A 15,772-nucleotide genomic window follows, 5' to 3' on the forward strand; every position below is an offset into this window, starting at 1 on the left:
CTTGTCCAAGTTACCTTATCAGTTTTCAATATTACTGACGATATATTCAAGCTATTAAAATACGACAAATGTCGATTTTTATATTTTAAAAAGTGCGAAATATAAAGATTCTAACAAAGAGAGAGAGAGATTTAATATATAAATTTATTCTAACATATATATTGTGCTATAAGAATGATAAGATCTAACAATAAATATTATACCGCTTCAAAAATATGATGAAAAATAATTTTTTTGGCCAATTTTCTTTTTTCTAATCGAATAACGCTATTTTACTGAATAGCTTATTTAATTTCAGCTGATCATTAATAAGCGATCAAGTGATGTTGTTAGACTAAGATCGAAAGACGCGTACCTTAAATTGACTCGGATGGTCGAAGCTATTGAAATCAGCCTCCATCTCAATGGCATGATCGAGATTCTGCAGGAACTGCCGTTGAAACGTGACGATTTCCTGAATATTGCCAAACAGCGCGTTGATCTCCGCGTTTGACAGGAAGGTCTCGCGTTTAAGGGGTTCCAAATAGTTCTCCAGCAAATTATTTAAATTCTGTAACAAAAAAAAAACAGAAGGAAATCGATTAGATACAATATATATATATATGTGTATCTTTGTGTTTATCAAAAAATATTTCTCGTAATCTATTATAATTATATGACAATTAACTGTCGTTACCTTTACGTAAGTCCGTTCAGTCTCAATCAGTTCTAAAATCACTTTCTTCAACTTCTCAGCGTCGCTTAGTTGCCGACTCGGTGTGTTAAGGGCTTGCGAATGGGAACTAACGACGCTTCCGGTGGGACTCGATTTCCTGGTCTCTCCCGGTGAACGACAGATCCCTGTCACTTGTTCGGCAGTTTTCAAAAGATTTTCAATCTCGAAGGAATTGGTGCGCGAGGTTTGTTTGCTATTCTCCATGTGAGCAGCCGAGCATTCTTGCATAATATTCTCCTTACCTGCGTAACAAAGTAAGATATGCATTATATGTTGTGGCAAAATACGTCATCGCAATGATAAATTTACACAATTTAATATTTATCAATAATTTCATGCAAAAATTGTATTATCATTTACGGAAGATATAATTTATTGTTGTAAGAATAAAATATAACATATATATATATATATATAAAAAAACTATCTGTATTATAAAAAATAATACATTAGTGAAAAGATTTTCGTAATAAATCGACTATCGAATAAATTAAAAAATCGACTTTACAATAATATCTAACGATACTTAATATTATCACTTCTCTATATGTTAGAATAGAAGCAATGAGATTATATATTCATATTTACGGCGTGATATATAATATATAGATCAATTAGAAACGGGAAGGCCGACGCATCTTCCTGTAATCGCGATCTACTTTCGCCCCTTACTCACGTCTCATTTATTTAACAAGCTCATGTATCCAGAAATGGAATATCGTTCTTAATGTAACGAATTCTCAAAGAACAGCGCAAAAATACTCACTCCATCCCGGTGCCGGCACAATGAGACCGGAAATCATTTCCTCGCTGATGACTGGTGGATCGGTGGGTGGCGGCGGGCAAACTAGACTCTCGATTATATCGTCGGTGACTCGCATAATACCCGTGAGATCCGGTGGCTCTGTCCTGGAGGATCGCATCATCATACAGAGACCCACCTCCTCTTGTAGAACGCTCTCCAAGTACATCATATCCAGGTCGCTCACGATGGCGCCGTTGATTACCATAATCTCATCACCCTTAATGATTCCTGAAAGCAGAGTGACGTCGCCGAGAATGGCATGAGGATTCGAAGAAGGATTTACGTCGGAAAGAAATTTTTCCAAGTATGTAAAATTATGCGTTCGTTATCAACAGCGAAATATTTGTCGAAAAACGTCATAGATTGAAAGAATCAGCGGAGAGGTACGATTTGTTATCGCATTTATTAATTATTTTAACGTAAACATGAAAAATTCTTATATTATACATAGACAGTCGTCCACATACTTTTATCACTCTAATTCTCGCATTATTATCGCAATGAAGTGATAAGGATTAATTAGCGCGGTCGCGATTGTTTTATATCTCTTTATGTTTCCTAAGTGACTTTCCTAAGTGAATTCACTTTGACTGACATTCATCGCGTTTGCTTTGCGACCAGCTTGCGTAGACGATCATCCGCTCGGCTCGGTATCTTTCGCAACTATAATAAGTCGCTCCCTTCGGTCGTGCTTTAACGGTAAGCTCAGGTAAATTTAGACATACGGAAAGGCGGCGCTAAAATGTCATGCTGATTCGTTCGCGCCTGCGGCCCTAAGATCATCCCACTCCCTGTATACGTATATTTTTACTATATACATATTTCTTCTTTTACACGCGTTATACGCGCTTCATTTAACCGTAAGCACGAGACTTTGCTCAACGAGCGAGCGACGAGGCGCGAAAAATCGATGACTTTTCAATGGCGTCCTTGCGTATCCTGGCGCCGACACGGTCTAAAAAATTAATACGATCAGACCTCGCTATAGATCGTTTTCTAAGATTCGCAAGAAGTTAAATCGAGAATAGAAAAACGAGTTGAATATTGTGTAAAACTTGTAAAACTTTTGTAAAACGTTATACTGTTTTTCATTTTTTTGATGAAATTTTAGATAAATTTTTGTTAAATGTAATAAAACATAAACTTTTTCTGTCAGATTGATCGCACAATTGATTTGTTTCTTTTCGGTATAATTTTAAAGAGAAAATTGAATGAACTTTTTAATTAATTTAATACATTATTTTGAAATTATCATATAAGATTAATTAATTGTACAAAGAATTAACGGCGTTTAAATAATAGAGATTGATAAAAATATATAATGAAAAATATAGAATAGCTCTAATAAATAACCAGAAATAAAAAAACCTTGTAACGATCGAAACTTTTAATCGTCGCGCTCGAGGGACGTTTATTTTAGTTATGCATTGTCCTAGATAAGGGATGCTTACCATTTTGCATAGCCACGCTCTTGTCTTCCACTCTACTAACGTAGCAACAGAGCTCGTCCTGTCTGTCGGAGTTTTCTATAAGCTCGGCCTCGACGGAGAAGCCCCACATTTGCTCTAAAGTATTTCTTTGCAATTCCACTTGATATAAAATCTTGGCACAGACTTCCACGATTTCGTGCGTATGCAACTGCAGCAAAAGAAAAATTACAACATCGTCAACATTAATTTTCGTCGTACTTAACGATTTTAATTATATTATAAAGCAATCGATTACAAGGAAATAAAAAAATAATAATTTTATTCACGAGACAAGCAATAACATTTTTTTCTATTTAATAAATTTATTCTGTAATTATAGTCAAGAGAGTTAATATCTCTCTATATATACTGTTTCCAAATAAATTATTTATACATTTCACATTGCATCAAATTGTGTTCTCTGCTAAAATTGCAAAACTCTGCACACAATTGAATTAGAATTAGAGAAATATTGCAATTAGTTTAATTATTATCTCTATCCGTCAAAAAATATATAAACCAATAATATTTTATTATAATTCTAAAAGAGAGAGAGAACTCACACAATTTCTTATATAAATATTTTTAAATTAAAAATAAATCAATTATTCAAATTCATTATTGATTTACTTATTTATCTTTGACTTACATAAGTTTCTATTAAATCAGTCCTGTGTGGCACAAAATAATTGTGGTCCTCCATATCTCGGCGCTTCTTCACGCGCACAAAGTGCTCCATCGGATTGAGATTTTTCCTGGTGCACGCGCTTGCCAGAAACTCCTCCACGGTCATGGCGTCGCGCAGAAACACCGACACGAGCTGAAACATCGAACGGGAAACACCGGGTCGCGTTCTTCTTACCCTTATCTCATTCCAAGTGTCTTGTTAGCACATAGAATTTCTATCAACTCACCCGATGTCCTGATGATCGTACCTGATTTTCCGGCACGGACACCTTGACGCTCTTCTCCTCGTCCCTGGACGAGATCTGTAGCGAGCGTCTGCTGGAGCCGCTATTCGACCTCGACAGCAGCGGCGGTCTTCTCTTTGTCGCCCCGCGACCCGCCAATAGATTATTCAGCAAGGATGGACTACGCGCGCAGATAAACGCATGAAAGGACGATACCGTGAAGACGCCCAGCTTGTTCAACGTTTGCTTCGTAGCGCGAGACACGTGCGTCAGTAGACTCTGAGGGAGAAATGAGGGCAGCGCTTATTAAGTATCGTCAGCTGATTGAGTTAGGTCATTTGTCCTCAAGGTACCACCTTGAGAAATAAAATCTTTGAAGATTGAAATCAATCAAGACTTTCCATATAATTAAAATACAGAATGATTAAAAACCACCGATCTATGAATATTAACATTGAAGGGATGTTATCTTGAAAAAAAAGAAAAAATATAGTTTTTTTGTTTTGTTCAGATCGTAAAAATCGTAAAATCAAGAAAATAAATTATCTATACAATATTAGTAATAAATAGTATATAGTGTCTGTGTACTGTAGATTGCTGTTGTTTAAATAGTTTGATTGCAGCGAGAATGTTAATTTATCGTATATTCAGTACCATCGTACGAACGACTCTTGTCTCTCGCGCAACGATCGATAACATCACAGTACGAACGGCGCGAATTAGATACTCGCGATGCAGATGGATAGCTAACGAATCCTGGCTGCAAACGGGAGAGACGACCCCGCTTTTCAGACAATTAAAGCGATGGAGTGGACAATGTAGCGAGATTGCAGCGCGTAATGTTGTTTATCCGCGAGAAACCGAGAGAACGGGCTTTTCCTATGAAAGCTACATATACTCAAATCACGGCGTTCTGTTTGATTACACGATTGGAATCGATATAATACCTCGATTTCTCGTCACATTCGATGACGATTGGAAAAATATAATCGACGCCATACAATTTCTCGAAATCATTCTCAAAATAAAACAACACTTGCGCGCACATGTGTTACGCGTGGGTTGATAAATTTATCACAAAAAGATAAATAAATATATCAATGAAAATTATTTATTGATAAAAAATATTGATAAAATATTAGAGAGATGAATTTTCTGCTGAAGTAATTATATTCACACAATTATGCAATGTCTTTTGATATTGTACAGTTTAGTTTATATAAAATATTAATATTCTATGTTGTATTTGATACTTACTTTCGGATTAGGCAGTTCGCCACTCTGCAAACTAGCCATGTAGCACCGCAAACGGAATTGCTCGCAATGGAGCCGTTCCAGATTCTCTTCCCATTGTACTATTTGATTGTTGATTTGCTGCTTAGTGTCGACGTCGGAAACCACTGATTGTTGGAGATCCGCCATGTGTTTCATCTTGTGGTCCTGTAAACAGCCAGTACACAAATCGATAACGATTAATGTATCTTTCTTCTTTTTTATAAAAAAAATATTCCGTCAAAATGTGAAAATGTATAGTAATTAAATATGTTCAAACTCTATTAAAAATATATTTGTGACAATTTTTGTGAAATAAAAATCTAATAAGTTAGTGTAGTTGCAAAAGCTTTTTCCTACATCTTCGAAGGAAAAATTAACAAATGCTAAGACTAATATAAACCTTGTTCTTTTTAATTACTTTTCACTAAACAATGCTTAGAATATATATGAATCTCTCTCTTCAACATTTAGAATAAATCAAGCTCAATGAAATATTATATTGATCGATTCAACGACATTTTCTTAACATACCGACTCGATCGCCTTTTCAAGACGAAAGATCTCCTCCTGCAGAAGATGCAGCGTGCCGGTCTTGCCGCGATGACGCGCGAATGCGGCGGCACACGCCGAATGAATGCTGTTCACCCAATTTTCCAGCTCCACTTGACATGGCGCCTAAAAAACACAAAGAGAAGGTTTTTTTTTCCTGTAAGTAAGGATCAAGATCTTCGATATTTGGGCATCGGGAAACTTTGAAAGCAAATCGATATTGCCGCGAAGCAATGTACATAATGTCGCTCACATTTTTTTTAAAGTCGTGACAAGCTTTTAAGTAGGAGCCGCAGGCTATTAAAAGTTTGCCGTTGCGTGATCGAGAAACGGGAGTTCGTGAGACGGAATTAATTAAATACATCTAGTTAGCGATTCGCGTGGTTCGTGCACTCTCTCGAGCTGCCAAAGTGTGGAGATCAAACTGAACCGAAATTATTTGAATTTAACTTTATCTCGAATTGTTCCCCTCACTCGTCGATCACTTATAACTTGCTTCGAATTTAATTGCCGTGCCATTTGCAAAGATGCTTATTAAGAAGTTCATTCGCAAAACCGTTAATTAGCTATAAAGAGCGGTTTATCTCGTAGAGATCTTTTCTCACATATATATTAATAAATTTAATATATATATTTCTTTTTTTTTACGTTAATTTTGATCGTCAAAATTGAAATTGCCAAATTTTCTTTACCTGGAATAGATAGGCATCCCCGAAAGCGGTGCTAAGGCAAAATATATAATCCCTCTTCGGATGTTCGGGAATCGGCTGCATAATCGCACCGTCAACAATGATTAGATGTTTAGGTGCCGCTTCCATGGCTCTGCTCTCCTGGGAATCGCAGGGGTAAAAGAGAAGCGTGGTGCCCTTCAGACAGACCCAGTAACCCTTCCAGCCTCTCTTCCTAGCTAACTCGATCTGATGCTTTTTGCGCAGCAGCCATTTCTTCACACTGAGAAATCTATAATTTTTGATGCATCGTCATTATCTTATTATTCCTTTTATATTTAGGTGGTACTATTCCTATATAAAATACACGAATGATTTTCGATATATCAGAAATCATTATATGATATAGATATCATTATATTATTCTTGTGATTTTATATGATTTATTCTATGTCATATTTAATTTATCTTAAAAATCTCGCGAATATTTTTTATTTTTTATTTTTAAAATATATGTATAATTAATGACTAATATTTAAATATAAATTATAAAATTATTCTCATGTTAATTTATAAAGTAAGTAAATTTACAAATTATAATATCTCTTAAAATACAAGAAAAATATGATTTAAAAAATAATTCTTTGTCCATAGCCTTCGTATTTATCTTAACATTATCCGAGAGATATTTATATACATACAGACCCTCAAGGCTCATTATCTTTATAGAACAAAGTACAAACGACTTACCCTGCTTTCCGAACTGCACCGGTGCAATTGAACGAAGCTGCAGCTGTACCAGTCTGCTTCCCACGATAGGGTGAATTTATGACACTCTCGCCGTCGTCGTCATCGCTGACGGCGGTGGTGAGCGACATCCTATCGTCGTCTGACATCTGAAAAATACACCAGGCCTTATCTTTTGCCGCGACAAACGCATTTGTCACTGCGAGAATCAAGACAGATACGGGCGATCCCACGCCGTTAAATTTGACAGTTAATAATCGAATATTCTTTCGCTATACGAATTTTGCTTACGAATTTTTTTATACTTGCAAATGACACTTGCACGTGGAGTCACACATATATATAAAAGAAAGAATGTATATGTATATATATGTATCATATGGTATATATAAAAAAAGAGAGAAATGTGCATAGAAAAAAATATATTGTGCGATCGTATCGTAAAATAAAATGATGCTAATAAAAAATGATGATTATATGCAAAGATAACAGTCTACTCTATTACTGACAATGACAAGATGCTTTATATGTAAATAATTAACTGAGAGTGTCTCATCTATCTAAGAGTGCATATTTAAAGATTGCAAATATGGGTTGCGTTTTATTGCTATTTACAATATATATATATATACATATTTTTTTTTCAACAATTAACTAATTATTTTTTTATATACTGTATGTTAGGAATTGTAATATATTGTATTAGAAATATTATATTAGGAATTATAATTAGTGCAGAGTTTATAATGTAATAATTTACAATACGATTTGTTGAGATCAATGTTTAATATAATTTTGGCTCATATAACTATGTCGAACACTTAATTAATTTTTGATAAATACAAATATACTAGTATGATATAATTAATTAATATTATTGCAAATTGATTACATGTTAAACAAAAAAATATTACATCGAAGGAAGACATTTGCATTATTAATAATCAGCAGTGGAGATGCGAAGAAATCTTAGTTAAGGCTTTACTCGGCACATGCTATTTAAAAGTGGCAACTAGTTTTAATGCAACTTTAGCGAGGCCAGCTTAGAAGCCTTCTTAATTGCATAAGAAGATTATGTCGCTTTCAAGAGATTATTTCAACGCGATCATACATGCGAAAATATTATATTGCAACTAAAATCTCTATTTCACAACAAAGGACGAAATGCGAAAGTGCTTTATTTGGCAATTCCACTGTTTTCGTTGTCTATCCCCTCGTTATTTTCGCTCTTATTTTCCATCGCGTTGAAAGTGCGATTATAAATTTTTTACTTGCAGATACATGTTTTTAATGTGGCAAATGATTTTTCATTCTTTATACGATATGACGTTTAATGATATCGATGCAAATGAGATGCAATTCTGAGTGCGACAATGAGTGTGAGTAGTTTAGGGGGTCGACGAACGAAAGTCCAACGGAAACGGAACTCGGCGCAGATTTCATTCCTTTCTCTCCCTCTACCCTCGCTCCTGCCCGAAGCGCATGCCAAGTGATCGGTATCTCGCACGAGGATGGTATCCTCGATGTGCGATCGTCTCATACAGATATAGGCAGGGAAATGTGTATATATATATATATATTCGGGAACAATACACAATATATCAATCTGAATATATCAAGAGAAACATTCCTCCACAAGAGAATAGAGAAGATTCGCGATTCGTGTCCTCTACCTTTTTCGTAATATTGGTCATGCCGCGGAGCCTCTCGCGTATTCCCCTGAGGCTCTCGCCGGCCCAGAAACTTACGACTCTTCTGAGAAAATCGGCGTTGCACGCGTCCGCCGTCATGTGCGGATGGTAGTGGCAATAGCAGCCCTCCTTGAGCAGCCTCATGTTGTTGTCCGCGCTACCGTTGATCTTCAACATAATTTCACGACGCGCCACGCTTAGGCCGTCGATGTAACGTTGAGCCCAGGTGTTTAACGCGCCGTTTACCAGACGCAGTAGCTTGTGGTAATAACCCTCGCCCGAGCCGTACGTAACTTTTTCCTGGACGTTCCGGCAGTTGAACCAATACAATTTGCGCGACTCGTTAATGCATATCACGCTTATAGTATGCCTGCGACACCAGCAAAAGTACTTCCAGCAGCGTCGCCGATGCTGTGTCTTCAGGTCCGTGTAACTATCGTCGCTCGGATCCAGCAGGTCCAGGGTACTATTCGCACACTTGATCGACCATTTCGGCTCTACCATTATTCGTCGTTCTTCCGCCGGCGGTGACTTAAATTGAGGAAGAGACGTTAAAACCGTCCGCGACTGGACGATTCCTAAGGGAGGGAGAATTGTCGGACGGGATCCTCGGCTTCCCGATGACGGGGCAAAAGTGTCATTGCAACGCCGACCACGACGTCTCGTTCCTTCTCCGATGGCATTATTATTGTCTCGCGGACGGTAGAAGAATCACCCACGTGGCTTGGTGAGATATTCTTATTTTACGATCGATTGTCGCGATGTATAAGCTCGATGATATCGCTTCGCAAATGTTTTGTACTTTTTACGGTCTTATTATATCGCAAAATCCTCGAAGTCCAAATCCTCGATCATCTCAAAGTTTTCGTCGCGATTATACATCAGCTGTTCAATTTTCCATTTATCAAGCGTCAATGACGCGTTGATCACGAGTATATTAGATGAAATATTAACGATCCGTAAACATTGAACGGTTAACGAGGCGACCATCGATTACCAAGAAGAGCGAAAGTTAAACGACGGCAGAACAGCTGTTACACATCACGTTTATTCAAATTCATCAAGTTTATATTCACGATAGTCTATTCCAAACCCGAAAAAAATTTCCTCGAGTTTATCAATAAAGTCCTCTATTTAAGGCAAACATCTTTTGCACTGTTAAAAAGGATGCGTCAAATTCCTTAACGTTAACTTTACGAGATTACAATCTAATTATCTCAAGAATCTCCAAAGTTATGGGCGATGACGCACGAAAAAGCATGAGAGCGACGAAGAATCGCCGCAAGAGTCTACAGGTACTTATACGCAGAAGAAGAATTCTCTATTAGAATCCTAAGAGAATTTCCCAAGAATCATTATTCATCTAAGAAGCAGACAGCTCGCAAGATCGCTGTCGACGATGCTGGACGATCGTAGACGTCATAGATGCCATTTTAACTCCTGCCTCTTTTTGCAGGGAGAAAATTGATAATATATAGGATATTCTCTCTCTCTTTCTTTCTCTCGCTATACGCGTAATAGAAACGAATTTGCCATAGAAAAATACTCTCTTGCTCTGCTTAAGTATACATATAGATATCTTCTCTAAATGTTGATTCTTGCTCCTCCCCAGCTGATTTCCCTTCTTTCCCATACATCGCTATAGGTATCCTCTTAAAGCATCGATTTTCTCTTCTCTCGCGAAAAAATGCGCTGTAAACCGTTACCCTCTTTTACCTCTTATCTAAAATCTCCAGCATCTATTCAGAATATATAACTTCAACCTCTTTAACTGATCTTCATCTTCTTTCCTCCCAAGCTTATTTGATTTCTTTGTCTTCCCCTTCGTCAAATATATTAATTCTTCGCGTGATATTTTAATAAAGTGTCCTCGTCTTTTCTTTAATATATCAGTAACCTGGAATCAATCATTTGCCAATTGCGATTGATCTGTTTTCGATTCTCCGGAAATCATTCCGCGGCGGAAATCGACCTCGGGTTGATCGTAAACGCGAGAAAAGAAGAGAATCCAGGTACCAGTGACGATTTTGTCATCGTTGAGGTGCGCCAACACGCTGCGACGCATCTCGTTTCGATCTCGCACGCACGTGCGACCAAATCTCGTATACGCGAGACCCTTAAGTAGAGGTCGATGCGTTGTAACCGCGCAATTTCTAACTTCCAATCCGCAACGTGACACGAGGATTCGTTGTCAATTCCAATGACATCCTGCAGAAATTTTTCCTTCACTATCTCAAAAAATTACGCAATTATTGCGCAATTTCAAGAAATCGAAGAAACTCCCGATTGCGTTCTCCCCAGACAAATTCTTCCAGTATAAATCCTGGATTTCGCAGGATTTATTAGAGTTTCGATGAACGGCGGATGCACCTCCGCATTTCCGATTCACATTTCAACCTAAGGACCTACTCCAGGAGTCTATCTATTATTCCTAGACGCGTGGAAACATTTATAGTCTCGCGCGCGACAGGTTGCACCAGATTCCTACGTCTACGCTCGATGCAATCTCCGGCAAATATTCTCTTCGTGATCGAGGTGTGAACGTTCGAACACGCGAGGAGATCGGGCGCGTTTACGCGGAAACGCGCCTTTTCACCGCGTTCTTCGGCGAGCGGGTGACAGCCGTTGGCGCCGCTGCCGACGTGTCACCCGGGGATGTGTTCCGCGCGGCTCGGCGACTTCCGGCGCCCGCGCATCGACGCATCAACGGCGCCGTTTTCTCTCTCTCCCTTTCTCTCCCCCTTCAAAAGCGCCCGACTCGGTGATGCGAGTCGCGTTGGATGCTGCGAGACAGGGAGAAGAAGCTGCGTCGTGCCGCGTCGCGCTGCCACCGTCCCGTCCGTCGGTTTTCCACGAGGTCGAGGTTCTCGCTCGTGTATCGCGTCTAATAAGCATCCGTCGATCGATGGGCCCCGTTGCACTCGGGGTTGCGCCGTGACGCGGGATCGCCGAGGATTCTCGTCATCGTCACGGTCATTTTATCACCGCCTTTGGCGGAAAACAGCGGTATCGGCGGTTGAATCCGCGCAAATAAGATACTCCTCGAGCAAGGGTCTCTTTATTGTATTTCTTTCTTTATTCTTTCTTTTTCTCTTTTTCTTTCTCCCCTTTTCTTACGAGCGAATGTCACCAAGTCCGCAGTCGCGAACGCGCTTCGCTCCGGACTGCCGCTGGAGAACAGGGAAGAAGAGCTGCTACCGCGAGGGGAATCAATACCACGGTCCTTGTGGTGGTCGAAGGGGGATTGCAGGAACGAGAGGAGGAGGGTTAGCGGAGAAAGCGGCAGGGAGGCATGTCACGAAGAGAGAGGGTGGATGGCGCTGGGATATAGCCGGTAGTTCCCGCAACGTGGAATAGGAGAAGGGGGAGCTATGCTTCGGAAGCGAAACGGGCGAAGGGGTTGATGTGCAACGTCGGGGGTGCTGGGAAGGAACGCGACGCGTTGCATGATTGTTAATTGATAATAGCTAACAGCTGACAGCTAAACGCTTCGCGATGATCGTTACTCCGCTGCCTCGCATAGGTGAATATCCGATTTGAAAGAAATGATTTTTCGAAAGATCGAATCACAAATCTGCGTTAATTATTTGAATATACTTGTATACAAAATGCCGATTTTTTCTGAAGTCACATCCTTGCGGTAATTTTATTTTTCGATATCAAGGATGATGGCAAAAAATTATTATTAATTAAAAGATGTTAAAAACTCTTTAGATTCATTGCTCGCCATTGTTTTGCATCTGATTTTTGCAATTTTCTTCAGCAAAAGAATCACGTTATATCGTTTCAGAATTTTGTAAGATTTTTTACACTTTCCTTTAATATGAAGATCTTTTTTCGAATAACGTATTTTTTTCCATTTTTCGTAATCAAAATAAAATAATTATATCAAGACAATCTTTGGTATAATGAAAAAAATAGCCAACCGAACTAACACATGTATTCAATTTGTAAAATATAATTTTATGCAGCGTAAAACTTAAAATTACTCTCATATCAATGGATCGAATGCGCCGATCTACAGTTGTTATTTATTCGTAGCTCTTTTATTCTGCGCTTTGTGTCACGTATATATTTCGTTTTCTTTTTTACCATTGTAAAGGTGCTCGGAGGGGAAGGGGGAGATTAAAAAAATAATTCTACGCGGATTATATATTACGGGTTGACGCGCATGCGAGCGACGCGAAGTTTTATTGAATTTTATGGCATAGTTTCCTTGCATGACGAAAGACGATAAGAACAATCGGTTGTTGTAAAATTTATCGTGGCGAACAATAGGTCTTCTGTATCAGGGCAATAAGTCTGACTTATACGCGGACAGTTGAATTAGATATTATTACGTGCCAATTAATCATCTTCCCGATTCGCGATCATACTTTTTAACCGCGACAAAAGCAAAGAAACAAGAGAAGCAAAAGAAGCTAGAGTCACGGAAGATGCTGTGCGTTTGCGCATGCACCTGTTGGTGCAGGCTGCTGCTCGACTTGTGCAATCACAGATGCAGGGATGCTCGATTCTCTTATTTACTCTCGCATGTCGAGCAAGGGGTTCGGCCCGCTAATCTCGGCGCGACCTATTAACCCTTAAAGCGCGTATCTTTGCTCACGATGCGTCATAAAAGCCCCGATCTTTATACAAGATGTTGTATTTCGAGAGCTATATATAATTTCTCAGAGTAGAATTTCTTAAAACTTTTTCACACGTGAAAAATAATGTTTAAGAAATCCCGCCCCAAATAGTTTCTTAAAATAAAACTTCTTAAATATAGCCGCTATAGATAAAAAATAATGTCTCGATACAACATTATATTTTATTATTTTAATGAATTAATTATAATTTCTTGATATGTAATTTTGTTCTTTGTAAACATTTATAATTTTTCAGAAATATAAAACTGTTATTTTAAACCTTTTTGCGTTTGACATGTAAAAGATAAGATAAATTAAAATCGTACAATGGAAACTGCTATTTGACAATCGGTCAACCGCAAAACGCGAGAATAAAAGCCAACGCTTGCGTAAGGTTGCGATAATAGAATCTCTCCGTTGCTCTGCGGTTGGTTCTCGTAACGAGCACCACCGCATAATACATATACATATATATATATATATATATATATATATATGTTATATCTTTGCGAAGGGGTAGGTTTGCACATACATATGTACGCAACGGAATGCGTTCAGATTCTCATGACCTCGACTCGTTCCCCACCGTTATCTCCGCATCTATACCCATGCACCTACACATTTCTATTTGCGGTGCAAAATAATCGGAGAGACAACGAGGAGCTTATACGAATAGGGTTGAATAGCGACGGATTCGAGTGGCTAGCGAACGCAAGACACAGGGTCAGTAGGTTATCGATGTTTGTTGGCCACGTAAGCGCCCTTCATACGTAAAGATCATGAGCCCGCACATACATGTCAAAAATTTAAAATTTCTACGTTAATTCGGTATCGTTGCGAGAGAAATAAAAAAAAGTGCGGAGACGATCAACTTTTGTTAAAACGTTCGGATATTTGAACCGCGATTATCGACACGTACATGCATTTCCGTTTCCTCGATTCGCGTTGACCTCTTTTGTATAATGTCGTCGTTACACGATAGGCGTGGCCGGCGCGAAAGCGCAATTTGTGCAACCGGGAGTAGGTCCGAGAGTTGCGCAATATTTCATAATCGTTAGAAATAAGAACATCATTTCTGACGCGTTTGCAAAAAATTGACATTGCGTATATTAGTATCTCATTATATCAGTATATAAATCTAAGAATATAAATTTTATGAAATTTTATGCAATAGAGATAAAAATATACATATGAAGTTTCATTTTAAAAATTGAAAATATATTGAAAGGTGATTGATAACAAAAACAAATTTTATTATAGATTATTATAAATTACTTTTTAAATAATAAAAAGAATTAAATTGTTTAATAAAAAAGCAATTTATAACGATTATATTAATTTATTTAAAAAAATTATATATATTTATATAAAATATATTCATAATGTCATTTTTAGTATGTTTGCGAAGCGTTTTAAAGAATTGGATTTCTTTCGTCTTAAAGTAGACACCAAAGCGAGCTATAAATCAAAGCAAACAAACGAGATGTAAATTGTTTTATGCAAAAATACGTTTTCATCTATCCTCTTTTTAATGTAGAATAGAAAACTTCAAAACCATCAAGAGAACAATTTGCACCATCGTTCTCGATTCGAGTTTTTGCGAATATAGCAACTGGGTACTTTACTGTTTTAAATCACAAATGTATGGTGAGTGCGAGCGAAAAAGAATCTTTTCAAAGGGCTTTAAAAGTAATGCGCCACATCGCAAATGCGCCTTTTTACGTTTTGTGTTGTGTGTGTAGAAAGTAAAAGAAGAAGAAGAAGAAAAAGAAGAAGAAGAGAAAGAGAAAAAAGCTGGACAGCAGTAAAACCCAATATAAGCATAGCGCCTATTATAAGAAAACTGATATTATCATCACATATATTTAAATTACGATTGTAAAATATTTGTAAGAAAAATTAAAGGAAATTATAATAAATCTAAAATATCAATGCACTTTAAAAATTGTGTTGATATTTTAACAAAAAGTAAGAAAAACAGATTTATTGTAACTTATAGAATACTTATAGTAAATATTCCAAAAATTTTATTTTATTTTATCCTATTTTATATTCTATTTAATTTAATTTATTATATAGTTTTAGTCTTTAAAATATATGTTATATTATATATATGTATATATACGTGTGTGTGTTACATATAATTGTCCTAGTTATCGAAAATAAATGTCTATTTTTTCAATTAAATCAATATTCGCGATTACACTCCACATTCAATGTGCACTTATCGTCTCACATTTAATTAAGAGACTGCAGGTAATTAGATTTAATATTTAATACGCATCGTGTTCATGTGAAGTGATTCTTAAGTGCA

General features: G+C 37.4%; 1 protein-coding gene across 8 annotated transcripts in view; it reads right to left on the reverse strand.

The window, feature by feature from the left end:
* Sif (still life) overlaps nucleotides 1-15,772 on the reverse strand; it is a 38,980-nt gene that overhangs the window by 11,724 nt on the left and 11,484 nt on the right. For 6 of the 8 annotated variants that reach the window (XM_070294547.1, XM_070294567.1, XM_070294591.1 and 3 more), the window contains exons 12-21: nucleotides 7,143-7,288; nucleotides 6,417-6,684; nucleotides 5,707-5,850; nucleotides 5,158-5,340; nucleotides 3,904-4,179; nucleotides 3,639-3,809; nucleotides 2,972-3,158; nucleotides 1,482-1,748; nucleotides 677-957; nucleotides 356-550 (exon numbers count right to left, since the gene is read on the reverse strand). In XM_070294547.1, coding sequence (XP_070150648.1) covers nucleotides 356-550; nucleotides 677-957; nucleotides 1,482-1,748; nucleotides 2,972-3,158; nucleotides 3,639-3,809; nucleotides 3,904-4,179; nucleotides 5,158-5,340; nucleotides 5,707-5,850; nucleotides 6,417-6,684; nucleotides 7,143-7,288 — 2,118 coding nt within the window. The remainder of the gene's footprint in view (nucleotides 1-355; nucleotides 551-676; nucleotides 958-1,481; nucleotides 1,749-2,971; nucleotides 3,159-3,638; nucleotides 3,810-3,903; nucleotides 4,180-5,157; nucleotides 5,341-5,706; nucleotides 5,851-6,416; nucleotides 6,685-7,142; nucleotides 7,289-15,772) is intronic. The other 2 variants (XM_070294609.1, XM_070294556.1) reach the window with 1 other exon arrangement.

Source organism: Polyergus mexicanus, unplaced genomic scaffold (assembly GCF_030449975.1).
Source record: "Polyergus mexicanus isolate NDT 795.1 unplaced genomic scaffold, iyPolMexi1.0 SCAF_1, whole genome shotgun sequence".
NCBI classification, from domain to species: Eukaryota; Metazoa; Arthropoda; class Insecta; order Hymenoptera; family Formicidae; genus Polyergus; species Polyergus mexicanus.